At 38.3% G+C, this 26,442-nt stretch overlaps 3 protein-coding genes across 3 annotated transcripts; all 3 read right to left on the reverse strand.

Moving 5' to 3' along the window:
• Positions 1-11,116: 11,116 nt before the first annotated feature.
• On the reverse strand, positions 11,117-12,819 carry LOC137742562 (capsanthin/capsorubin synthase, chromoplastic-like). Its single transcript, XM_068482468.1, has one exon. The coding sequence runs from the start codon at positions 12,758-12,760 to the stop codon at positions 11,270-11,272; it is 1,491 nt and encodes a 496-aa protein (XP_068338569.1). The 5' UTR covers positions 12,761-12,819; the 3' UTR covers positions 11,117-11,269.
• Positions 12,820-19,258: 6,439 nt separating this feature from the next.
• On the reverse strand, positions 19,259-22,429 carry LOC137742602 (vesicle-associated membrane protein 714-like). Its single transcript, XM_068482510.1, has 4 exons — positions 22,054-22,429; positions 21,750-21,940; positions 21,252-21,415; positions 19,259-20,590 (listed from the first exon to the last, which is right to left on the reverse strand). Exons 1-4 carry the CDS (start codon positions 22,268-22,270, stop codon positions 20,500-20,502), a joined length of 663 nt encoding a protein of 220 aa, XP_068338611.1. The 5' UTR covers positions 22,271-22,429; the 3' UTR covers positions 19,259-20,499.
• A 2,428-nt stretch (positions 22,430-24,857) lies between these two features.
• Positions 24,858-26,442, reverse strand: LOC137742992 (uncharacterized). The gene is made up of 3 exons (XM_068482917.1): positions 25,948-26,442; positions 25,354-25,563; positions 24,858-25,148 (listed from the first exon to the last, which is right to left on the reverse strand). Exons 1-3 carry the CDS (start codon positions 26,440-26,442, stop codon positions 24,858-24,860), a joined length of 996 nt encoding a protein of 331 aa, XP_068339018.1.

Raw genomic sequence — 26,442 nt, forward strand, 5'->3', positions numbered from 1 at the left:
GAGCTATAGTTGACCACACTCGTCATGAAGCCAATTGTATTGCTCACTAAGTGGTCTAGCCAATTGTATTGCTCACCCGTGGTGTGGCCAGGATTTTCAAATAATGAGGTCATAATATCAACTAAAAAGTTTCATTGGGCTATTTCATCAAGCACCTAGCAGGCACCCTGCCAATACCTGCCAACATATGTCAAAAGTTTGTGCCAATATATGTCGACAATTACTATTATTTGTAGAGGCTTGTTGAACGTGGATATGATACCGTGGAGTAATGTTGAAGATTGCCAAGACTTGTCAACTAGGATAATTCATCGAGTACATGGTACGTACAATAAAGTCGCACATAAAAAATAAAAAAGAAAAGAAAAGAAGGACAAATATAACATAAGAAAATAGAAGTAGGAGGATGAGTTTGTAATTTAGTTTACCTTAATTGTTTATAGGGGTGAAATACAATCAGCATTTTAAAAACCTCGCCCCAAGGCGCGCCTAGGTGGCTTTGGAGAGGGGGGCGGGAGAAAAATCGCCTCTGTTTTGTGAGTGGGCAAAAAACTTGCCTAACTTTGTCAAGGCGTGCTTGGACGGCCAAGGCGCGCCTGAGGTGTTCACTGGGCGTCCTTGTTTTACTTTTTGAGTTGCTCAAATTTAAAATTTTCTAGTTGTAGGATGTCTGTCTTCCCATCAAAGAAGATGAATCGTGAGGGGTTTTTTTTCTTTTTTTATTTATTTATATTTTTTTCTCTTTAAAGTTTAAAATGACCCTACTTTTCTAACATTTATTACCTTACTATCTTCTTTTATGTTCACTTTTTAATTTTTATATTATTTTTTTTCTCATCTACAAGATAGATAAGCATCTTTTAATTTTTGTTCTTATTATTTTTTTATGATAAAGAAGCATATTTTCCTGAATATTCTGCCAGTAGAAAAGTAAACATCTTTTTGTTTTTAATTATTTAACCTTTTATTATTTTTGAAAAGAAACTTTATGATCTTATTTCTTTTTTTAAGACTACATATCCTAACCAAGTATTACTCAAAACACACACACACACACACACACATATATATGCACTTACTTAAGATTCTAGATGTCTGATTTCTACTTTATTTGTTTGTTTGTTGATTAATTTGATTGCTTTGTTAAACTTGTTTGTGATGTGAGTTTGTGACTTATACATTTTTGAATAATAGTGAATATTTGTTTTACAAAGTATTATATTATTTATTTATTATATATAATTGTATATTATATATATATATATATATATACATAGGTGAACTGCTAATTTAGTCCATAGATTATCACCAGAGTGAAAATTAGGTCACTCTACTATTTTTTTTCAAAAAAATCAATCCTTGAAATTATAAAAGTATGCCAATTACATCCCTAATATTATATTTGAAGCTACTATATTCAATTTTCCGTCAATTTAAGTCATATTACTTGCATGTGAGACATATTGGAGGGTAGATTGGTAATTTTTCATAAAGAAATAGTGCATGGAGTTAACTTTAGAGGGTAAATTAGACATTAGATTCACAACCTATATGAAATGTTAAGGGCTTATAGGAGAGAAAATGATGATCTTACACTCTAAAGTGTGTCAAGTGATTTAATTAACAAAAAATTGGTAAAATAACTTTGAATGTAATAGTAAGGATGAAATTAGCAATTTTTAATGAACTTAAGGACTTATTTTACCGAAAAATCAATTCAATGACCTAATTTTCACTGACTTATATTAAAAAATTTTAGGTCTCATGATGATTCGCCTCACGCCTCAAGGCTTTCGCCTAGGGAGGGGGCTATCCATGAAATGCCTTGCCCATGCCTTCACTTTTTAATACATTGAATACAACACACAAACAAGTGTACATGAGTTTTTTACGTTGTTGGGGTCAAGGGCGACCAATGACCCCATGCTGGCTCCCCCACTGTTCTTGCCATCTAGCACGTTATTCCTTCACAACGACTCTACCATCTACTCATGATTTGAGGAACCACCAGATTTCATTTCGAACTTTTTATTATCTGATTGTAATTGACTTGGGCTTTGCTTGTAAATGGCTTGATTGCATGCTGTTTCATCGATTTCTTTTCGTTGAATGGAATCTACTATCGTTACTACAAAAAAAAATTATTGAAAGCGAAATGTTTTTAAAACCAATCCTTAGTAAAAATCTTAGCAAATGGTGGAAAAGCACTTTAAGTGCTTGGCCAAAAGTGCTTTCAATCATTTTAAAAGCACTTCCAAACATGCCTATGTTTTAAATACCAAAATTATCTAAGTGATAAAAAATAATATAGATTTTAGTAGGATATATATGTTGTAAACTTCTAGTTTAAGTGTGATTGTGTAAATCCTAGATTGGATTTGATTATAGTTATTCTTTCATATATGGACTTGTATTCCTTGGAGGAGAATGATTTCTTCTCTCTCTTATTACTATAAATAAAGACACTGTGTAGGGGGAATAACACACACATTCCTCTACACAACCCTACAAACACATCTCTCTCTATTTTCTCTCTCTATGTTGCCGGCCCCCTTCCTTTGTCAGATAAAATAGGCCACAACACGTTATCCACACACTCCTACCATTGCCCTTAGGAATCTGACGTGGAAGCTTTCTACATCAAACCAGTTCACAAATATCATCACACAATAAGGTTCTTCCAAAACAATGGTTTTTATGTCGATATTTTTGCAACCCTGATAGCATGAACATTCACCATAATGCATGACCCAACTTTATGTTTTATGAATTTTAGATTCTACATAAATTGTATATGCATTATATCCATAATTGTTGAATTATGTGAATTTGATATTTTCCATAAATTGCATCCTATATCTGCTCATGCATTAAATTATTTGTCAATATGCATTGAATTATAATATGGAAATAAAGAAAAAAAATAAAAAAAAAAATTTCTAGGGACCCAAGCCATAGCCTGAGCCCGAAGCTCCAAACTTCTGGAACCCAGCCCAAAAACCCCGACGCCCTTCACGGCATAACAAGCATGGCCTGCAGCCATGCCTAGCCATTACGGCTACCATCCCTGACGACCTACAGTCGTCGCTGACATTGTTTTTGGTTGAGATTCGTATGAATCTCCACGGATTTCGAAAACCCAAAATTGAATCCTAGGTTTTTCTTTGGTTTTTGGACGTCGAGACCTTCTTCGTCACACCTTCCCAGTTCCATGTTAAACACAACAACTCGTTTCGAGTTCTTTTGACTAGAACACAATCGCCTGCAGCGGCGGTGCGGACCTTCGTCCTCGGTGACCACACCCAATGAAGCTAGGGTTTTCTTATGGCTAAAACCCCAAGCCCAATTAGGCTGTCCATCTCGGCCTATGATAGGAAAAAAAAAAAAAAGGATTTTTTTTTTTTTTGGTAACGGGGCTCGTCTGATATGGCCTAAAACCATGGCTCAGCCCAACATGTGACACTAGCCCGAGGGCTATTTTTTTTTTTTTTGGTAACGGGGCTCGTCTGATGTGGCCTAAAACCATGGCTCAGCCCAACATGTGACACTAGCCCGAGGGCTATGGTGTCCTTGCACCTGCGATGCACCGGATCTTAGTTTGCAGCTAGTGCATTAGTGCACCTGCATCGCGTTGCATCTGATAGCTATTTGGGCCTCTCTTAGACCCAATCCTTGTAGCCTATTTCCTGCTATTGGGTCTGCAGCCCAAACACCAATTGAGGCATGATCAACCTGTGCCCACCTCAGCCCAGTTTTGGGCCTAGACCTTAAGGTACAAATTTGCTTAGCCCGCACGTGGGTTTTGGCCCATGTTTTTGGGCCCTGAGCTTAGTTGTTTATTTTTTTTTAGACAATTTGAGTTTTATTATTTTTTCACCCACACTTTAAATTTGCCCCGAATTCTAAATAATTAATTCAAATATAATTATAGACCTGAAGTTTTATTTGCATATTTCCTTGTTGCATATTTTTGTATATATATTTGTGTTTGTCTGTAGGAATATATGAACCTGAAGTTCGTAATTATTTTGAAACCTAAAGTTTCTACAAACTTGCCTTGTTTGAAAACCTAAAGTTTTTCTTAAAAACATCACTCATGAAAACCAGAAGCTTTTTTCATGCGAATTTAAACCAATACATGTCTATTAGAACCTGAATGTTCTACTCCTATGTGAATGGATTGATTTTTTTTTTTATCCATTACACTAATCACATCTTATCCATTTATTTTGTGATAGGAACATGTCAAATTTAAACAAACTCGACTTTACCGCTTTGGAGGTCTTTGAAAGGAATTATCTCAAGTAGGTCCAAGATGTAAAGCTCCACCTCACTGCAAAGAATTTACATCCCACCATTGAAGATGAGACGGACAACTCAGTTGGCGAAGCTGAGAAAGCCATTGCCATGATCTTCATCTGAAGACATATTCATGATGCACTGCAAACCGAGTACCTTACTAAGGAAGATCCACGAGCACTCTGGGTCACTTTGGTTGATCTCCTTGATCACCATAAGAACATCTTCTTTCATGAAGTAAGACATGACTGGCAGCATTTGTGCTTCCAATACTTAAAGTCTGTGAAGGAATATAATTATGAAGTTTGTTGAATCCGATCACTTCTCAAGTTCTGTAACGAGACCTTAATCGAAGAGGATCTCCGAGAGAAGACCTATTCAACCTTCTCTGCTACTAATATTGTCTTGCAACAACAATATAGGGCTCAAAATTCACTAAGTTCTTGGATTTGATCTCTGTTTTACTTCTCGCTGAAAAGTAAAATCACCTGTTGATGAAAAATCATCAAGCTCGACCTATTAGGGCGACTGATGTGCCTGATGCACACTATAACACAAACAAACACCTAAAACGCCAAAATAAGCATGGTAGGGGTGGCGAAAAGCCACCTCGTCAAGGTTAATAGAGCCAAATAGGGGTGGCCAAAAGCCACGTCGTCAAGGTCAACAGAGCCAAGGCTCATCCAAGGGAGGAAACAAAGCCCAGAAGCGCCCTAATCTCGCTCCTAAGGCCCCAAACTTCAAGAATAAGGGCAAAGCACCTAAACCATGGATGCGGATATGTGATATCACTATGGTTCAAATGACCATGGTCCCAATGTTTGCCAAGCTCCCCAGAAGGTTGTAGCTGAATATCATTCTCGTCGTAAAAAGTTTGAATCAAACTTTGTGCAAGTGGATGAACCGTAGAGTACCAAGATGGAGATTTCTGACTTTCAAGAGGCTATTATCCCTATGGAAGATTAGAATCTTTGACATAAACTATTTTTCTAGTTGAAATTTAGACAATGGGACCGAATTCCACCTAGTGGCTGAACCCCTATTTTTGTTTTTGGTTAATTTTAAACAATTTTCCTTTATGTTTAGATTATTTGTTGGTGATTTGTTTTTTGGATATTAAGTTTTAAATTAATTACCATCCTTGGATACTTAAATTATTTTGAATGGATATTTGTTTTTAGAACTTTTATGCATGTGACCGATTCAAACTAATTTTCATTCTAGGTATGACTAGTGGGGAAGTTAGTTGTTTGGCAGATAGTGGAACCACACACACCGTTTTATTTGAATGCTTATATTTCACTAACTTCATACCTAAGAATGCACCTCTGACAACCCTCTCAAGCCCATCCAACCTGATCGAAAGATACGGTAAGACATGTATAATGTTGTCCAATGGTACAATTTTGACCATTGATGAGGCACTTTATTCTCCGCATTTCGGAAGAACATTGTTGAGTTTTAAGGACATTAGAGATAATAATTTCCACGCTAAAACCTATGTAGAAAATGGAGTTAAATTTATGTGCGTAACTTCCTACGAATATGGTCAGAAATGTATTCTAGAGATGATTAAGCGTATCCTAAGTGGTCTGTATACTACGACCATACACCCTATAGAAAGCCACTATGTGGCCGGCCTTACCTCTGGGACCACGCACGAAGTTACACTTTGGCATGATCATTTGGGACACCTTGGACGAACAGCGATGCGCCGTATCCTCAAATCATCACACGGGCATCCACTAACCCGAAGTTTAGGTTCGATTCAAGGAATTACATGTCAAACCTGTTCTATGAGAAAGCTTATTATTAAGCCTTCTTATGACAATATTTGTTCGAATCCTCCTATTTTTCTACAAAGGATTCAAGGGGACATTTGTGGACCGATTCACCCTCAATGCGGACCATTTAGATATTTTATGGTTTTGTTTTATGCTTCCACACGTTGGTCACACGTGTGTTTGATGTTTACAAAGAATGTTGCATTCTCCAAACTGTTGGCTCAGGTTATCAAGCTCAGGGCTCACCACCCTGATTATTCGATCAAATATATTCGATTAGATAATGCTGGAGAATTCTCATCTAAAACTTTTGATGACTATTGTATGTTGGTTGGGGTTGAAGTTGAACATTTTGTACCCCATGTTCACACCCAAAATGGCCTAGCAGAGGTATTCATTAAGCGCTTACAAATGATTGCTTGATCGTTGGTCATACGTACCAAGCTCCCGATCGCTGCTTGGGGCCTTGCAATATTGTACTTAGCCATGTTGGTCCGTCTGAGGCCTGTTGCGACCCAACCATATAGCGCCCTTCAGTTGGTTACCAAATATGAACATGACATCGCATCTGCGTGTTTTTAGTTATGCGATCTATGTGCCGATTTCGCCGCATTTACGTAAAAAAATGGGGCCTCATCGAAGGATGGGAATATTTGTTGGATATGATTCTCCTTTGATTATTCGTTACTTAGAACCTTTGACAAGCGATCTGTTTACTGCTCGTTTCGTAGATTGTCACTTCTATGAGACAATCTTCCTGTCGTTAAGGGGAGATAAGAACGTCAACGTTCCTGAAGAACGACGTGAATTATCGTTCATGACTCCCACTTTGTCTCATTTAGATCCGCGCACCACTCAGTCTGAGACTAAAGTGCATTGCATATTAGATCTTCAGAGCATAACTCAGAGCATGCCAGATGCTTTCACCGATTTAGCATAAGTGACAAGATCACATATTCCAGCTGTGAATGTGCCTGCAAAGATGGATGTACCAAATGTACGACGGACTTCCCTCCTAGAAGCCTGGGATGCCAACTTTGGCAATCTAAGTATGTTATCAGCTAACCAATCATCTGTCCCTACACAAAAGCATGGCAGACCGCTTGGTTCAAAGAATTCACACCCTCGAAAGAGGAAACCTGCTGCACAACACCTGAAGAGCCTATCGTGAATTTGATCATCGCTTACTCATTCTATCTAACTCATGAGGAAATTCTAGATTACAGAAGCGTATTTGAAGAGATGAATCTACCTCTCGAGAATCGTGAGATTTCAGTCTATTATGCTAGCTTAGATGATGTGTGGTGTAGAAATAAGATGATCGTCGACGATGCATTAACATATGCAGTAGCTACTAAGATCATGTTGAGCGATGATAGTTCTATTGAGGAATGTCAACGTAGAACTGATTGGTCAAATTAGAAACAAGTAATCCAAATTGAACTCGATTCGTTTGCAAAACGTAAGATGTTTGGACCTATAGCTCTTACTTCTCCACATGTGAAGCCTGTTGGCTACAAGTGGATTTTCGTTTGGAAGCGTAATGAGAAGAATGAAATTATACGTTACAAAGCTCGTCTTTGCGCAAGGCTTCTCACAACGCCTCGGGATTAACTATGATGAAACTTGTTCACCCGTTATGGATGTGATTACTTTTCGCTACCTTATCAGTTTGGTAGTTTTTGAAAAACTGAGTATGCGGCTGATGGAAGTAGTAACTGCATATCTCTATGGGGATCTTGATACGGAAATTTATATGAAGGTTCCCAAAGAACTTACTTTGACTGGATCAAATATTTCCAAACCCTAGAACACGCTCTCAATTTGGCTGAGGCGTTCACTCTATGGCTTGAAACAATCTGAAAGAATGTGGTATAATCGTTTAAGTGAGTATTTGACTAGTCAAGGATATGTGAACAACAAACTATGCTCTTGTGTGTTCATTAAGAACTCACATTCCAGTTTTGTGATTATTGCTAATATATGTCGATGACATGAACCTTATCGAAACTCTTAAAGAGCTCGATAGAACTGCCATGTACCTGAAGTCGGAATTTGAGATGAAAGATCTAAGAAAGACTCGATATTGTCTCGATCTCGAGATAGAGCATTGTTCAAATGTAATCTTAGTACATCAAACGAACTACACCTAGAAGGTGTTGCGCTGCTTTAATGAGGATAAAGCGAAGTCTTCGAGTACTATTATAGTCGTTCATTCGGTATATGCAAAACGAGATCCTTTCCGGCCGAAGGAAAATGATGAAGAGATTTTGGACCTTGAAGTTCCTTATCTAAGTGTGATACGCGCTTTATTGTACTTAGCCCAGTGCACTAGACTCGACATCTCCTTCGCTATTAATCTTTTGGCAAGATACAATAATGCACCAACACGCAGACACTGGACTGCTATTAAAGACATTCTTCACTACCTTAAGGGTAATACGGATTTGTTCCATCTTTATGGATCCTCGAGTGATGCCCCACCCCTTTATCTCAAGTCGATTCTCGCCTTGTTGGTTATGCCAATGCAAGATACTTATTTGATCCACACAAGGCGCGTTCTTAAACGGGTTGTCTTCACCGTTGGAGGCACCGTAATCTCTTAGAGGTCAACTAAATAGACCTTAGTTGCCACTTCGTCTAACCATGTTGAAATTCTCACCTTACATGAAGTAACTCGGGAATGCTTTTGGTTGAGCGCAGCTGTGGGCCATATTCAAAGCTCTTGTGATCTTTAACCCGTCATTGATGTCTCGACGACAATTTATGAAGACAATGCAACAAGCATCGAACAACTCAGAAGGGTTGCATCAAAAGAGACAACACCAAGTGCATTGCGTCGAAGTTCTTCTTCTCACATCAAGATCATCAGAAGATTGAAGTCATGCAAAATCCATTCACAAGACAATCTGGCCAACCTCTTCACCAAAATCACTACCGAAGGCGAAGTTTCAGAAGCTTTTTCAAGAAATTGGTATGCATAAACTTTTCGAGTTGTAACATTGTTAGTTCTCTTTGGAATTGTGTCAAACTCAAGGGGAGTATCCTGAATTATACTTGCTTGATCTTAACGTACTTTTTTTTTCCTACAATTAGGAGCATTTTCCCCACTGGGTTTTTGCTACCTAACTAGGTTTTAATGAGACACCCACCTTGGGTTGATCATATCCCTGATGACGTCCCGTAGATGTTTCATTTGACTTTGCATTACTCACGCATTTTCCCTTAGACTATGGATTTTGCCCCTACTTGGGTTTTTACCATAGCCATAGGGTTTTTTGTGAGACTTACTTCCTTATGCAAGTTCCTACCTTATTGAGAATAGCGTGTTCCTAGAATCAGTGTCCTTTAATATTTATACACTCAAGGGGGAGTGTTGTAAACTTCTAATTTAAGTATGATTGTGTAAATCCTAGATTAGACTTGATTCTAGTTATTGTTTCCTATATGGACTTGTATTCCTTTGAGGAGAATGATTTCTTCTCTCTCTTATTACTATAAATAAAGGCACTGCGTAGGCGAAATAACGCACACATTCCTCTACACAACCCTACAAACACATGTCTCTCTATTTTCTCTCTTTGTGCCGCCAACCCCCTTCCTTTGTCAGATAAAATAGGCCATAACAATATAAATAAAAATTACTAACAAAAGATCTTTCATTACGTTAGGCAAATAAAACGCATTTGCTGATGGGAAGAAAATAGGATTGCAACGATGTGACACAAGATCTAGTTTGATTTGAGGAATTTTTGGATGTAATTGTTTATTTGTTACTTAGCAAAGGATAGAATTTATTTGTAATTTGGGGCAGGACATTCTTTTTCTCTTCAACCGGATTAAATCATTATTCAGCCCAAATAAAGACACCATATATTACACTTACTTATTTCCCCATTAGTTGATATTGTAGTTATGTAAAAACAAGTCGCCACTTAGTATCACAGTTTAGTGAAATTCATTTTCACTTATAAGTGAGAGATCTTAGATTCAGATTTCACCAAAGACGAAGTTGAACCTTATTATTATGGCAATCCCATTATAAGATTTAGGCCACTCATCAACCATGTAGATACTATTGTTTGTTCCAAAAAAAAAAAAAAAATGTCAATAGAACATACTTAAGCTTTGTTCGTATAGACGCACACACGATGAACGATTTTAGAAAAGTTTTGAAAGATACGTCCCATGAACTTTCTTCAAGGTGTGTACCGTAACCATTTCCTAATAAAAGTACAAAATTGATCAGAGTATTCAACTCTCTCTTTCCAAACCCTCCGCAGATAAACACAGATTTTTTATTTTGAAACGTAAACACACAGATTTATTCATGATATATATGACCTTGTTACCAGAGTTTTAACCCCAATTTAGTTCTAATATATACGAAATTGTAAATCCAAGGGACCTTCCTATGTTCCCACAACTTGCAAAAGAATGGTTTGAAAAAATGCCAACGGGAGAGGCTCCGCTGTTGCACTGACAAAAAAAAGATGGATTTTGAAGGAACAAATTCTTGTATTAGTCGATTGTCGAAAATGATTTGCTCTGTAATTCACAATGATAATGTGTAGCGTGATATGTTGCTCAAATTTGAAAACCCTTACTAAGTCTTTCCTTGTTGACAGTTGAATCCAGAATTGAGATCCACCATAAAAATCAATTAACAATATGGAGAGAGAGAAATCAAGGTAGGCCCGGGACCATTCTGGTCGCTTCATGGCTCCGCCCATGTTAATTGAGTGACTCCCCTTTGAGTTTATGCACATCATCAAGCCTTCTCCTCCGGTACATCTGTTCATGTTATGCTGCAATGTTTCCTTCGTTTCGGACTCTCATTTTCAATGGATACCTGCGGTCTTCTATCAATAAGTTTTCGAGGTAAAATACGTAGCAAGTCAATTTTATCAGGTATGAGTGAAATGGAAAACGTAGAAATGAAGTTACATATAAAGAGAATGGCCTTCCGGAAGGAAATATTGAAAAGAAACAGAAGAAATTAAGAAAGAAGGACTAGCATAACCAACTACAGATTAAGAAATTGGGGAATTAAGTATACCATCCAAATAGCATTTTACACATGCTCTGTGTCTCAGCTGATCATTTGACAAGAGGATCACTTGTAAAATCAATGGAACGAAAACCAAACTCTTGTTACTCAACTAAATATTCCAAGTGTTACATTGCTATGTAGCTTCAAGTGCGAGATTGCCCATCAGTTTAACCAAGGGAACAGGACACTTTGTAACAATATCAAACCTAGATGGGGCAGAGGCTCGGGTAAACAGAGATAAACTCAACAACGCGAGCTCTCTCAGAGACAACCTTGACGACAGAAAGCCTTGCCAGTAATAAGGATTCAAGTCAAAGAAAGCGTCAAAGAAGCTTCTACTCCCATTCAGATCAAGCTTCAACAAAGTCTCCATACCAAATGAGTAAAAGTCCCTCGTGCATCTCCTCTCAATTGGCCACAAGCCATTCCATGCTCTATGATAAAGCGGTTGCCCTCGGATCATTCGGGTTGAACCAAGGCACTCTGCAATGGCCTCAGCCAACACCGGGGCTAGAGACATGGTTCTAGCCACCATGTACCCAGTTGAAGGGTGAACAACCCCAGAAGTCCCTCCAATTGACATCACTCTTTGGGGGATCCGAGGAAGCGGACCTCCCATTGGGATCAAACACTTCTCGTTTTCAATCACCCTCTTCACTCTAATCCCCAAATGCCTTAGCCTCGCAACCATTCGTTTCTTAATCTCCATATAAGACAACACGGGCCTACTAACAAGCGAAGTTTCTTCCAGAAACACCAAGTTTGAATCAAACGGCATTGCATATAAAAAAGTTGGGAATCTAGAATTACTAGTGCGCAAATAAGGCTCGTTATCGAGATGGGAATCTCTCCAATCCATTAGAAGCATCTTGTCCAAATCAAACGGGTGGTCTTCCACTTCAGCCAAAATACCATGAGCAATCTGATAGCCATGGTTCCTAGGCTTCTCATACTCTATGAAACTGCTTGCAAACCCACTAGCATCAACAATCAAGCTTGCCTTGAGCTCATTCCCATCATCGCACAAAATAGAGGACTCGAACTCTTCGTGTTCGATTTTCCAAACCTTAGCCTTATGAAATTGAACCCCATTGGAGAGACACCTCTCCAACAACAAAGTCTTGAGTTTCTTCCTACTAACTCTACCATAAGGGCGGTCCAAATACTTTGTCTTACTATCGTTCACATGAACAGAAGCCATAGGCCACGTTTTGTCCAAGCAACTTTCAAGATTCAAGCTTTCAAATTCATCAACCCAAACTCCATAGTTATTTGGCCACATAGAAAGAGGAGAAGGATCAACACAGCATACCTTAATGCCGTAGCGGGAAACTTGCTCCGCAAGGCGAAGCCCGGCCGGGCCGGTCCCGATAATGATCACATCTAAGCGAGACCGGGTTGACGGGTCGAATTGGTGGAGATCGAAGTGCAAAGACTCGGGTTTTGCCTCTGGTTTTAAGTCGAGAAAATTGCCGAACCTGCTGCTGTGGAATTTGGAGAGAGATTTTTTTGGAGATGGGTAATGGGTTTTTGGAAAAGGGAGTGGAGGGGTGGATGAGTGGAGGAATTGGGAAGTTTTGGCCGCTGCCGGCGGCGGTGGAAATGGCCAGAGAAGGGTGGCCATTAGAGCGAGAAATGAAGGTCAACGGGAAGTAGGAAGCGGTGTTATTAATAGATGCAGAACAAGAGAGAGCGACAGAAGGAATCTAATGTTTACTGTTAACAAGATACCTCTTCATATTTTTGGTGGATTGCCTAACTTTTTAAGCAAAACTAATTAAAAAAGTTTGAAAACTTTGAGTTTTAACAATAAGAATAAAATAAAAGGTAAATTAAATAGTACCAGGATTGACTTTTTAGTGTAAAAATGTGGTTTTTCGTTAAAATGAATAGTACCGGAAATTTTTCATTAAAGTTCCCAACTTTTTATCAACAGATCTTGAAGAACCAAAGGAGAATTTTGATGATTAAATAATTTCTTTATAAGAATTTTTATTCTAAAACTTGAAACAAATGAAATCCTTAATAATTAAGTTTGTGTTGGGGGCCTATTTTACAGAGGAATTATACAGAGAGAGAGAAGAGCCGGCAACATGAGACAGAAGAGAGAATTGGTGAATTCTGTGGCATGTACTTCTTACTCTACCTTTATTTGTAGTAGTAAGAAAGTAAAAATATTTGCTTTTCAAGTAATACGTTACAACTAGGAAACTATACTATAGAATCCTATAAGAATTTATACAATCACATTTCTAACTACTTTAAGACTGCAACACTTCCCCTTCAGTGTGTAAATACTTGATAAATGTCTCATCAGGTTTTCAAAAATGAAGTAAGAGCAGTTGATGAAGTCATCGACACGAGCGAATGCGAGTATCAAAACAAAAGGAAGAATGCATAAAGAGTTGTACTCACAAAACCTTGCTATGGTAAAATCCAGGGTTGGATAAAAAAACCCATAGTCTAAGGAGAAAAATGAGACTTGCATTAAGTCAAAACTAAACGCATTCGGGATGCAAGTAGAACACACATAAAAGTATGACCAGCCATGATGGATGCCTCGTTAAAACCTCGTCAGGTAGCAAAAATCTAAAGGAAAATAGTACATTAAGATCAAGTGAGTCTACTTCTGGATGCTTCCATGAGTTTGACAAAATTTATCAAGTGAGTCTACTTCTGGATGCTTCCATGAGTTTGACAAAACTTCCAAATGAGAACTACAAGCAATTCAACTCAAATAGTTTATGCATACCACTTCCTTGAACAAGCTTTTGGAAAGTAAACTTCGGTAGTGACTTTGTAAAGTGGTTGGCAAGGTAGTCCTAGGAACGGATTTCCTTGAATTCAATCTTTTGATACTCTTGTTGTTGATGTGAGAAGAAGAATTTCGGCGCAATATACTTGGTGTTGTCTCCTTTGATGTATCCCTTCTTAATTTGGACGATACAGGCGGTGGCGTCTTCATAAATCATTGTAAGGACGTCAACAATAGAAGAAAGTCTGCTAGTACTTCAAATATGCTCCATAATGGATCTAAGCTGAAAGCATTCATGCGTAGCTTCATGAAGAGTGAGAATTTCAACATTGTTCGAAGAAGTTGCAACTAAGGTCTGCTTGGTTGACCTCCAAGATATTGTGGTGTTTTCAACAATAAAGACATAACTTGATTATAGAGAGATGAGAGGGGTCAGCGGTTAGAGAAAGAAAAGAGAATTGGTGAATTATGTGGTTTGTATTTCTCACCCCATTGTGTATTTATTTATAGTAATAAGAAATGGAGAATCCTTGCCTTTCAAGTAATACATTACAACTAAATAACTATCAAAAGATACTAAAGAATTCTATAAGGATTTACACAAAGACATTCCTAACTAATTTAGGACTGCTGACAGTTTGATAATTGTAAAACATTTTAAGGCCTAAAAAATAAATTTATCAGGTATATTGTATACACTAATATGCATTAGATGCTATCATCAAGTATTTCATATCCAGCTCCATTAAGTAAGAGGTTTTATATTTGACTCTCATAAAATTACATTTTACCCCCCTCCAGTTTTGATATAATTACAACCTCATATATCATTTCTGAAACATTTCAATCTCATATATTCACTATTAATTCATTTCAATTTTATAATCAATTAGCCAATCCCTCAATTTGACTGTTAAGTGATGACGTAACACTTATAAGGCCCACATTTTTGCTAACGTGGAAGCCACTAACATGCCACATATGCTAATTTTTTTTTTTAGAACATAATAGACCCCACTAAGGCTGGGCATGGGCCGGGACCAAATTTGGAGGAACTTGACCCTACCCGTTTTAAAATGCAATGGGGCGGGCCATGCTGGGTAAAGGGATTTTGAGTTTAGGAATCAAACCTAACCTAGCCTGTTTCAAACAAGTCGGTCGGGGTGGGTCCACGAGTCCAATTACTTTTTTATTTTCGGTTTTAAGCATACTGAGATTGAAGCAGAATGAGGAGCAGTTCTGGTGCAGATCGCGACAAAGACTCCGTCGCCTGACGAGATTTCATTGGAGCGGTTCCGCGAGTTGATCGCCGAGCTGGATCGCGAGCGGCAAGTTCGCAAGGCGGTGGAGAATTCGAAGTCAGATTTGCAGGTTCAATTTAACCTACATACTCGCCACTGCCCTACTTATCGTCAAACGACGCTCGCTTGAAGTCGCGCGACCTCTTTGTGGTTTGATTTCGATCGGGTTTGATGATCATTATGCTGAAATCGCAGGCTGTTTTCGTCTTCCTCTTTGTCGTCAAAGTAATCGATTAAGGCTCCGTCATTGAAGTCCTTGGGGAGGCATTTGAGGAGCGAATGGAGAGAGGCGTTGTCGTCTTCGTCTTCGTCGGCATTACCCTTATAGACCATGATGGGGTATAGGTTGGGTTCTGGGTCAGAGCTCTTGTGCTTGCTCTGTCGATCGGACTCGGAGTCATCGTCGTCGTGGATGAGTACCATTGAGTAATCAAGTTTGGGTGGGATTTTTGGGCCCGACGAGTGGTAGGGATCAGATCCAGTTCCGATTGGGAATGAGAGATAGGAAGATAGAGAGAGAAAAAGTGTGTTAGCTAGAGTCTGAGAGACATACTCTAGACTTACAGAGATAAGAAGGGTGAGAGAGTGAGTTGTAGAGGCGATGTCGTTAATGAATCGAGGTTGCTGGGCCGTCCATTGCAATTACAAACAGGTTGGTCTAGGGTCCCCTTTTCCTATACATCTGGAATTGCCCTACCCTTAAAATTTCAAAACCCTGCCCAACCTCGCCCCGCCCAGTTTCTCTTATTAAAAAATTGGAATTGGCCCGTACCCGCCCTAAACCTTGATTACCCGCGCCCCGACCCACGATTTTTATACCCATTTGCCCACCCCTAGGCCCCACCCCACCTCTACTACTATTCACCTTCAACTTGCTCCCCTTCCTCGCAAAATGTGGAATTCATATTCTCCACGTCATTACTTAACAATTAACTTAACATATTTTCTAACAGATATATGAAATTAAAATGAATTAAAAGTAAATGTATAAGAATGAAATGTTTTAAATATTTTAAATATTTTGTATGAGTTTACAATTGATCCCAAAGTTAAGTAAGTAATATGTAATTTACTGTTTAAATTATTATAACTAGTTAATCCCAGTCAATATGTAAATCTCGCCACAAATTCGAACTCTAAAACCTTGATTTCACCGATTTCCCCCAAAAATCCTCTGCTCATTTTCCACCGAATCCCTATCAAACCCTCCCAAATTCACATCAATCCATAAGCTTCGGTTTCCCTCTAGGGTTTTCAAAGCTATGTAATTGCATAGATAGAAAGTGGGTAGTCGTCAAAATGCTAGGTGGGTTGTACGGGGACCTTCCTCTGCCCTATTCGACAGAGAAATAGAAGCCCTACAATAGTGCGGTGTGGTTGAACAACACGAAAATGGCTCCACATACCCTTGGGAAGTAGTCATCGATTTTGCCCCGCTGCAGACGATTTAATTGTAGAGCACTATTTCGCATAGAAGAGGGCTATGCCCTTTTATTTTTGTTTTTGATATTTCCAAGATGGAGAAGGATCTGGATATTTTCATGATAGATAATAAAGACTTTATATATATATATATATATATTTAGTTTGATATTAAATGTAAGATCCCACATCACCCAGGGGTATATTCCCATCTCTACCAAGCACAAGACCTTTTGGGAGCTCACTGACTTTGGGTTCCATGGGAACTCCGAAGTTAAGCGAGTAGCGCGCGAGAGCACTTCCATGATGGGTGACCCATTGGGAAGTTCTCGTGTGAGTTCCCAGAAACAAAACCGTGAGGGTGTGTTGGTGGTGGAGCGGGCCCAGGAAGTGGTCCCCCCGGGTCGGGATGTGACAATTTGGTATCAGAGCCTAACCCTAGATGGTCGGACCCCTAAGGATGGTGGATTGTAAGATCCCACATCGCGCATGGGAGTGATCCTTATATGTATATTCCCATCTCTACCTAGCACCAGGCCTTTTGGGAGTTCACTAGCTTCGGGTTCCATGAGAACTCTGAAGTTAAGCGAGTAGCGAGTAAGAGCACTCCCATGATGGGTGACCCACTGCGAAGTTCTCGTGTGAGTTCCCAGAAACAAAACCGTGAGGGTGTGCTGGGGGCCCAAAGCGAACAATATCGTGCTACGGTGGAGTCGGGCCTGGCAAGTGGTCCCGCCCGGGCCCGGAATGTGACATCGCATAGGGAAGTGATCTTTATATGTATATTCTCATCTCTATATAGCACGAGGCCTTTTGGGAGCTCATTGGCTTCGGGTTCCATGGGAACTCCTAAGTTAAGCGAGTAGCGCGCGAGAGCACTCCCATGATGGGTGACCCACTGAGAAGTTCTTGTGTGAGTTCCTAGAAACAAAACCGTGAGGGTGTGCCGGAGGCCCAAAGCGGACAATATCGTGCTACGGTGGAGTCGGGCCCAGGAAGTGGTCCCCCCTTGGCCGGGATGTGACAATTTGGTATCAGAGCCTAACCCTGGCTGCGTGTGTGCCGACGAGGACGTCGGCCCCCTAAGGGGGTGGATTGTAAGATCCCACATCGCCCAAGGGAGTGATCCTTATATGTATATTCCCATCTCTACTTAGCATGAGGCTTTTTGGGAGCTCACTAGCTTCGGGTTCCATGGGAACTCCGAAGTTAAGCGAGTAGCGCGCGAGAGTACTCCCATGATGGGTGACCCACTGGAAGTTCTCGTGTGAGTTCCTAGAAACAAAACCGTGAGGGTGTGTTGGGGGCCCAAAACAGATAATATCGTGCTACGGTGGAGTCGGGCCCGGGAAGTGGTCTCGCCCGGGCCAAGATGTGACATTAAAAGACTTGGAATCCACAAAATTAATTTTCATAAAAATATGGAATCAATAATATTAATCTTCATAATAGTTTTAATCAGAAAGAATAAACATTAATTTAGCCCATCTCCGAGCAAACACCAAATTGAAAATAATATTTTTTTCATTATCCTGCCCTTTAGTCCTACACTGCACCAAACACTTCACTAGTTTAGTCCAACTTATTCTAGTCTAAACCAGTCTAGCTTAGTCCCTAAAGCTAGTCCAGTTCGAGATAATCCGGTACAATCGCAATTTAAAATGGAAGACTTTTTTTGTTTGTTAAAAAAAATGGAAGACTTTTTAAAATATTTTGCTAATGAGAATTAAACCATATAAAAATTTATACAAACAATCATAAAACCAAACAAATAAACTAATATGCAAACACAATAAACAATATAGATAATAAAGGTCCATGAATATATATATATATATATATGCATATATATAGGTACACATTTACATAGGTTCATATATATAGGTGCATATATATAGGTATACATTTACATAGGTTCATATATATAGGTGCATATATATAGGTACACATATATACAAAAGTTCATATGTATAGGCACACAAATGTAAATATAGGAGCATATATATATATATATATATATATATATATATATTGATACATAAATATAGATTTATGTACATATGCATAGGTACACAAATTATGTATTTATATACATGCATATATGTATTGTTACCACTTAAGCAATTTTTTACACGTATTGAATACACATTAAGTAAAAATCTTTTATTTATAATACTAAAAATAAAACAAAACAAAAGTTAATGATTATTAGCTAGATTTTTGGTGATATATAAAGTCAAAGGACCAAAATCAGTATTTAATCTTACACCCAACTTTAATGTAAAATAGATCTTATTTAGGGATTATATTCTAGTTTCCTATATAATTATTTTATTTTTTCTGTTTTTTGTTTTTTCAAATAAAAAAAAAAAAACCAATTACCACACGCATACTAGTATATAGATAATGTATCATGATTATAGTGTCAATATAATAAAAATGGTGAACTGTCAATTCCTAAATTATCACATGAGTAAAAATTAAATCCTTAAACTATTACTGTTTTTTTTTTCGGAAACATCAATCTTTGAATTATAAAATTTTGCCAATCACAACCCTAATATTAAATACAAAGCTACTATTTTCAATTTTCTGTCAATTTAAGTCACGTCACTTGCATGTGATATACATTAGAGGGTAGATTAGCAATTTTTCATAAAAAACAATGTATGGGTTTAACTTTGGAGGGTAAATTAGATGTTTGGTTCACAACTTATATGAAACGTTAAGAGTTTATAGATGAGCAAAGGACGGTATTACACTTTAAAGTGTGTTAAGTGACTTAAGTTGATGAAAAATTGGATACAATAACTATGACTATAATAGTAGGGATGCAATTAGCAATTTTTAATGAATTTAGGAACTTATTTTACCAAAAAAATAATTCAGGAACCTAAATTTCACTGAAGTGATAGTTCAAGCTATATCTGCACTTCACCCTAATAGAAATACATCAATACGAGTCACGTTCAAACCATGCCAATCATGTCTTAAGGTCAGTCCACATCTGTATGGTCATGGCAGAATCTACAGCAAGGGATATTGAACACGAGTAAAACTTACGGTGCGGCTCAACGCAATGTTCACTAAAAATGAAATGATCACCTTTCTGGCGAAGAATGTAAGACAGGCTTGACATCACAGAGTATGAACTTCTAGACAAAGCCACTCGAAGAATAGGTAGGCTGCTTTCGACCAAAGGAGAAAATAATATGTAGGTCTGCTTATAAACGAAATGCTGCATTGCAGAAGCACTACTAGGTTGCACAGAGGTTATCAAAATCAGTCTCATTAACATAAACAGAAAACAGACGACACCAAACCAGTGCTTAGCTAGGAAGGTAGAAGTTTATATGACAACCACCACTCATTTACTCCCTTGTCAAGGCATCTCCAATGCAAACAACCTCCTACACGACTAACAACTGAGATGCTGCATATATAGGGTTTTATAACGGCAGTAGGAGATGACATAAAATGTGTATTGAGGAGGTTTATCTACAGATACTGGAACCTCGTGGTGGAATATGCATTTTGGTACCATCCACACCTTAGAAATCGTCAAAGACTACCAATTAGTAGTATGTAAGTTTTCACAATCAATAACAATTTACTAATTACCAAAGTGTTTAAAAGTTATGGAGATGATATGAGACTGTTAGAACAACTTGAAAGGCTTCCTAAAAAATATCAGCAATTCACTCCAAGTGCACAATCTACAGGATTATTACTGGTACATTGCAAAGCTAAGATATTTCACTTCCATATAAACACAAAGAATTTGAACCATCAAGCACTGGAACCCCTTTCCGTACATATTGACTTGGATTATCTCAAAAGTAATTGTTCCATACCTCAGCAGAATTTGAACAACAAACGAATTAGTCAAGACCTGCAGGAAGGTAGTGTGATGCCTCCACAACAAGCAGCAATTATGATGTACAGAAGCACGACAATCAAGCATGTCAACAGGGCCCTGTAACAATTAGACAACCTTCAATGCACTGAACTGGAAATGGCAATACCAAACAAACAAAGCATGGAAACACGATATAATATCATGCAGCTTCATCTTTTCAACATTTGGGAAGTACAAAGGCTATACAGCTCAGCAAGGAAAAGCATTCAGTGCTTATGGACCCAAGGATTTTGGAGTCGAACATGAAATCAAAATATTTGATCTTGTTACAAAGTCGATGTCATCTTCAGAAGGCAGTGTGCATAATAGATTATAATAAACTTAGAGCATGATATTATGACCAGTGAAATTAAATTTATAGCCATTGAGTGATCTTGCTAAGCTTTCTCGACCATTACTTTATTAACAATGTCGGCCTCAACTATTGAAGGAGTTATCTTGCTCTTCAAGGTTTTAGATTTCAGGCTTGTGATTGCAGATGGATACCATTACTACCGGCATACCTGCAATAGATTTCCTCTGTTTTTTCTCAATCAAATACATAGCCTTTATCTGGTCTGAGAAAAATTATTCAGAAAAGAGAAATTTAATGTTTGGTTTCGTTACTTAATGTTGAATTCCAACCACTTCTAATGATCTTTATGTTACCTTTTCTTCTTCCCAGAATATACGCCAACCATTCTACATCATATCATATTTGTAAATCAAAACGACTTACAAGAGCTTTGCATTTTTCATCCACAGAGCTCGACGAAGGCGTTTAGACTGCTTCTTGAAGTGAAATGCACTATCTTGCATAGTTGCAGTTTTGTCAACAAGTAGCTCAATCCGATCACCCCTCTCCAATATCTTTTCGATGTTGTCCACCATTATAGTTCGTATCTAGATACCAGAAAATGACTGTTAGAACAAAATAAACATAAACTAGAAAGGCATTGAAGAACGAAACATCAACCTAGCAAATCAACAGAGTGCCGTATAACCTTGAACGCTACAAATTAAATGCTTCGGTATAATATTTTGTTCACCGAGACTGCAAACTATCTTGTGATGCCTCAGAAATTATTAGGTTAACAACACCGACTTGCTTTCAGATATCAGATGTGTTCTCCTAAAACACTCATTTTACCCCCAACCAGTATAACGGGCAAATTGCGAAACAAGTAAGATAAGACGACCAAATGATCAAAATTCCAGAGAAGCACAGCAAAATTACCTCACCAACTTCGCTCCTCACACGGTTGAGAGTGTCGGCACTAGGATTACTGGAGAAAAACTCCATTTGTTGATGCAACACCCTCGAAAACTCGTCGTTCATCGCATAAGCCGGAGCATAAGGGGCAACTCTGCCATAATTCTTCATGAATCTCATATGAATATCCTCCAAGTACGAAAAGGGTATTCTTCCTGGATCAATAGCAATTCACCAACACACTAAAAATCCACAAAACCCACAAAAAAAAAATGGAAGTTCCCAAATCAAAATTGAAGAACATAATCGAAGGAAAGACGCTACGCACTGCCGAAGGTGTCGTTGGCCATGCAGAGGAAAGTGAGGCCATTGGCTCTAAGTATGTGGAAGATGTATCGATCTTGAGAGAAGCAAACCCTAGATTCGGCCTCCGACGGAAGCTTTTCGCAGATCCGCCGAGCCACAGCCCCTGTGTTCCCCGTAACCGCGCTGAACTCGGCCAAAACCACCGTGCCTCGAGCCACCACCGCGTAGAGTATCGCCATCGACGGTTCGTATCGTCGGGAGTTGGGGTCTGGGGCTCCGCAAGCTCTCTACTTCGATCGCGATCGAAGTCTCATGGAGCTGTTTGAATTCTGATTTACTGATTATTTTGTTTTTTTTATTGTTTGTTTTTTTGTATTTTTTGTTTTTTTGTTTTTGTTATTGTGAAGGTGAAGACCGGGAAGTAGACGATGTTTGCTGTCACCGGTGGGCGGTGAGTCCAACGAGACATTGGGGTTTCGTGTTTGATAAAATAAGAAGGAATCGTACACACACTTGGTCCTACTACTGTTTCGAAATTTGTTTCCATGTCCCTGTTAGTTTGTGTTTCTGTTAAGACTTGTAAACCAATTGAATTCTGATCAATTTACTGTTATTCATATTCGAATTCATTTCTAATCTAATTATTTTAGGCTTAAATGTTAAAATGGTTCATGTGTTTTAGTCATTCGGTTAATTTAATTCTTATGTTTTTAATTTGGTCAATTTGATCATTGTGTTTATTTTTGTGAGCCAATTAAGCACATTTCCACCTAATTCATGTAAAAAAATTTACAAATTATTATAAACATATTTATAAAATTATAATTTATTTGATTTAAAATGTTTAAAATGAAATAAAATTAAAAATTAAAAGAAAAATTATCCTCCTCATAACATTACACCCTTTCTTTTCTGTGTCACAACCTTAATCAATTTTTAGATTGCAAGTTTTATTTTTTATATGTGTTATTTCTCATTAATTTGCATTTTTCTGTAAAAAGAAAGTGTAATTATTTCTTATATGATTTTTCTTATGAATTTCTTAAAAGAGATTGCTTTAAATGTCCTTAATTGACTAACAGAGACAAACACGTGGACTAAATAAGCCAAATCGAAAACATGGGGACTAAATTGGCCATATGGCTATAACATAGAGACCATTTTGACATTTAAGCCATTATTTTAAAATGGATCGAATTGATGAGCATCAAATCCGATTGTTGTTGTACTATTTATAAATAGTACGATAATCTATGCTATTTCATTTAAACTACGAGAAGAGATTCGAACACATAATTTTAAGTGCAAGGATAAATTCGCTTAACTAACTGACCACAACTCATTGTCGCAAAAAATGGATTCTTTTACTATCCATGAAATTTTTTAATACTTCCATGTATATAATAATAAAAAGATTATAAGAGTATTTTGCATGGGAAATGGATCATCTCCAGATCCCTTCCTCCTAATCCACCAAATCAAGGAATCCATACCGTTAAAATCTAATCCAACGGCTGAAGTTATTATAACTTTTAAAGTAGACCCCTATTTGAAGCCATTTGATCAAATTTCAACGGCACAGGTTCCCTAATTTGGTGGATTAGGATGAAGGGATCTGAAGAGGATCCATTTCCTTTTGCATGCATAAAATAATTATATATATATATATATATATTAATGCAATAACATTATGAAATGTGAGGGTAAAGCCACTAATACAACAAAGACTCATACACTCAAATCACTAATACAACAAAGACTCGTAAAATCAAACAAGTAGTAGAACTAATAGAGCATTGATAGGTACATAAATACCCTTATATATATATATATTTTTTTTTTTTTTTTGCCAAAGAGAAGAATATTATTAGTTATGAATAGAAATGTTTACATCAATAGCCAGAGCATTAAACAACCACTCTGGTTTAAAGCAATCCCACAAGTGAGAACCCAGCATATGTGTGACATAATTCGCCATCAAATGTGCAGCCCATTACAGGCACGAGGAGTAAAGAGAAATTCTACATAACTCAATTGCTGTCAGATATGACCAATGTCCCATAACACACCTTTAATGCTAGCCTCCGGTAATAAAAGACCATTTAACATATCCACGAGCACCTTTGAATTAGTTTCAATCTAACCATCCTATAACCTTTCTCCATACATGCCAACAAAGCCCCCATCACCGCTTCCGCTTCCGCCATCTAGCTAGATTCACACAAAACATTCCCCACACCTCCGGCTCCTTGAAAAATCCCTGCAAAATCTCTAGCAACCCATCCAAATCCACCCCTCCCCGTTTAAGTGTACCAATCTCCATCACAATTAACCTTAATTGTGTGAAATTGAGGCTTCACCTACCTCTCCTGAACCGTCCCCCCTACTCGACACTGTTGTCCATCTAACTGCACTTGATCCCCTCCACATTCCTCAATCTCACTCCATTGTCGCTGCAGAAGCTCCAAAGTAACTCAAGGCTCCACTATGCTCTTCTCAAATACCACACTATATCTACATTTCCAAATACGCCACAAACCACACACCACCTACCACATAAGTTTGTCCGCCTCCACGTCGTCACTATATTTCTTACTCAACCATTTCCAACATTCCAAAAAATCCCCACCCTTCACCGAAACCACATCCAGCTGTAATGGCGAGCCAAACCAAAAATTCTAGCAAACGAACATTTGAAAAAGAGATGTACTGTGTCTCCATGTCCTCCCCACAATGTGGACAACAAGTCTCCAACCGAACACCTCGACATTATAGATTAGATCGAATTGCAAGGATATTTTTGCAACCCTTCAGAGGAACCGGTAACTACCACACAGCCAACCAAATAGGATCTTTAAGATGATCCTCACTTGACTGACCCATACCTTTTCGTCCCAGCTCACCATTCCACTCCATCTCTTGAGCCACCTTATATCCCAATTTGACTAAGTACATCCCATTCCGTGTATAGTGCCAAATGATATGATCCGGGCCTCCAAATTGACTAAACGGTAAACTTAACATGATGCAGGCTTCCTCATTATTGAAACATCGATCAATCACATCTATTTCCCATTTACCATCAGGAACCACGAGCTCTTCAGCCCTTTGTGGCATCTCCGTAGAACTTGAGATAGGGATAAAAGTACACGAAATAGGTAACCTTTAGAATTCGAATACTCCGTCCGTCTCCAACCCACCATCGTATGCCTAATTTCAAAATATTTTGTCCCTACAAAATACCCTTCCAACCCCAAAAAGTTCCTCTTTCCACTGGTGCATCCAAAAAAGAAGAGGAAGGGTAATATTTTGCTTAAAGAACCTTTGCCAACAGAGTGTCCGGATTACAGATAATACACCACCCAACCTTCACTAGCATGGCTAAGTTAAAAGCAATAATTTCCTTGAACCCAAGCCCTCCAAATGTCATACATTTTGCCACTTTCCTCCAAGCCATCCAATGAACCACCTTTTGTGTTTTCTGGTCCTTCCACCAAAAGCGAGCAATTACTTGTTCAATTTCCTTTGCCAACTGAATGGGTAATTGAAAGCAGGACATAGTATAATTAGGCAAAGCAGTCGCTACACTTTTAAAAAGTACCTCTTTCCCAGAAACCGATAAAAACTGTTCTGCCCATCCATTAATTCTCTCTTCTAACCTATTCCATATATCTTCAAACACCTTCTTTTTTTAGACCTCAAAATCCTCTTGGGTACCCAAATATTTGCTGAAGTTCTCTTGATATTTAATCCCTAACACCTCTAATAGCCGAATCCTTAAAGCTTGCAGACAACAAGAACTAAAGTATGTCGAGATTTTCTCCAAATTCACGAATTGGCTCGACCCTTTAGCATATTTTTTTAGTACACCATTAACATGTAACGCCTTTGTTGTTGTTGCTTGACAAAATAGCACCGAGTCATTCGCAAAGAAAACATGAGAAAGAGACTCGGCAACATGGCTAACAGTCATGCCCCGAATGCACCCAACCTTCTCTTCATTTTGTAGTAAGGCAGAAAGAACTTCGGCACAAATTAAAAACAGAAACGGCGATAGAGGGTCCCCTTGGCGGTTGACCCCTGCAAGGTGTGATGTTCCCCAAAGCTTCCCCTTTACTACCACACTATAAAAGATAGTTTGTACACACTCCATCACCCACTCACAAAAAGTTTCATCAAATCCCAATTTATGCAACATAGCATTCAAAAACAGCCATTCAACACAATCATAAGCCTTAGCCATATCCAATTTCAACGCCATGAAATTGATCCCTTCCTCACTCCCGTGCTTCATAGAGTGAAGCAATTCATGAACCATCGGTATATTATCTGAAATTTGTCTCATTGCCATAAACGCCGACTGATTCAGACTAATTACCTTAGGAATCACTTTCTTTAATCGATTCGTCAT

The sequence above is a fragment of the Pyrus communis genome, chromosome 8, assembly GCF_963583255.1.
Source record: "Pyrus communis chromosome 8, drPyrComm1.1, whole genome shotgun sequence".
NCBI classification, from domain to species: Eukaryota; Viridiplantae; Streptophyta; class Magnoliopsida; order Rosales; family Rosaceae; genus Pyrus; species Pyrus communis.

What these genes read in the sequence shown, in the direction of transcription:
- LOC137742562 (XM_068482468.1), bottom strand. Translation starts at nt 12,760, where the DNA reads ATGGCCACCCTTCTCTGGCCATTTCCACCGCCGCCGGCAGCGGCCAAA.
- LOC137742992 (XM_068482917.1), bottom strand. Translation starts at nt 26,442, where the DNA reads ATGACGAATCGATTAAAGAAAGTGATTCCTAAGGTAATTAGTCTGAAT. An exon ending in TTTTCTTTGCGAATGACTCG is followed by an intron (nt 25,564 to 25,947) that starts GTGCTATTTTGT and finishes TTACCCATTCAG; the next exon opens with TTGGCAAAGGAAATTGAACA. An exon ending in CGGACACTCTGTTGGCAAAG is followed by an intron (nt 25,149 to 25,353) that starts GTTCTTTAAGCA and finishes AGTTCTACGGAG; the next exon opens with ATGCCACAAAGGGCTGAAGA.
- LOC137742602 (XM_068482510.1), bottom strand. Translation starts at nt 22,270, where the DNA reads ATGGCGATACTCTACGCGGTGGTGGCTCGAGGCACGGTGGTTTTGGCC. An exon ending in GGCCAACGACACCTTCGGCA is followed by an intron (nt 21,941 to 22,053) that starts GTGCGTAGCGTC and finishes CTATTGATCCAG; the next exon opens with GAAGAATACCCTTTTCGTAC. An exon ending in ATGAAAAATGCAAAGCTCTT is followed by an intron (nt 20,591 to 21,251) that starts GTAAGTCGTTTT and finishes TAATTGTTACAG; the next exon opens with GGCCCTGTTGACATGCTTGA.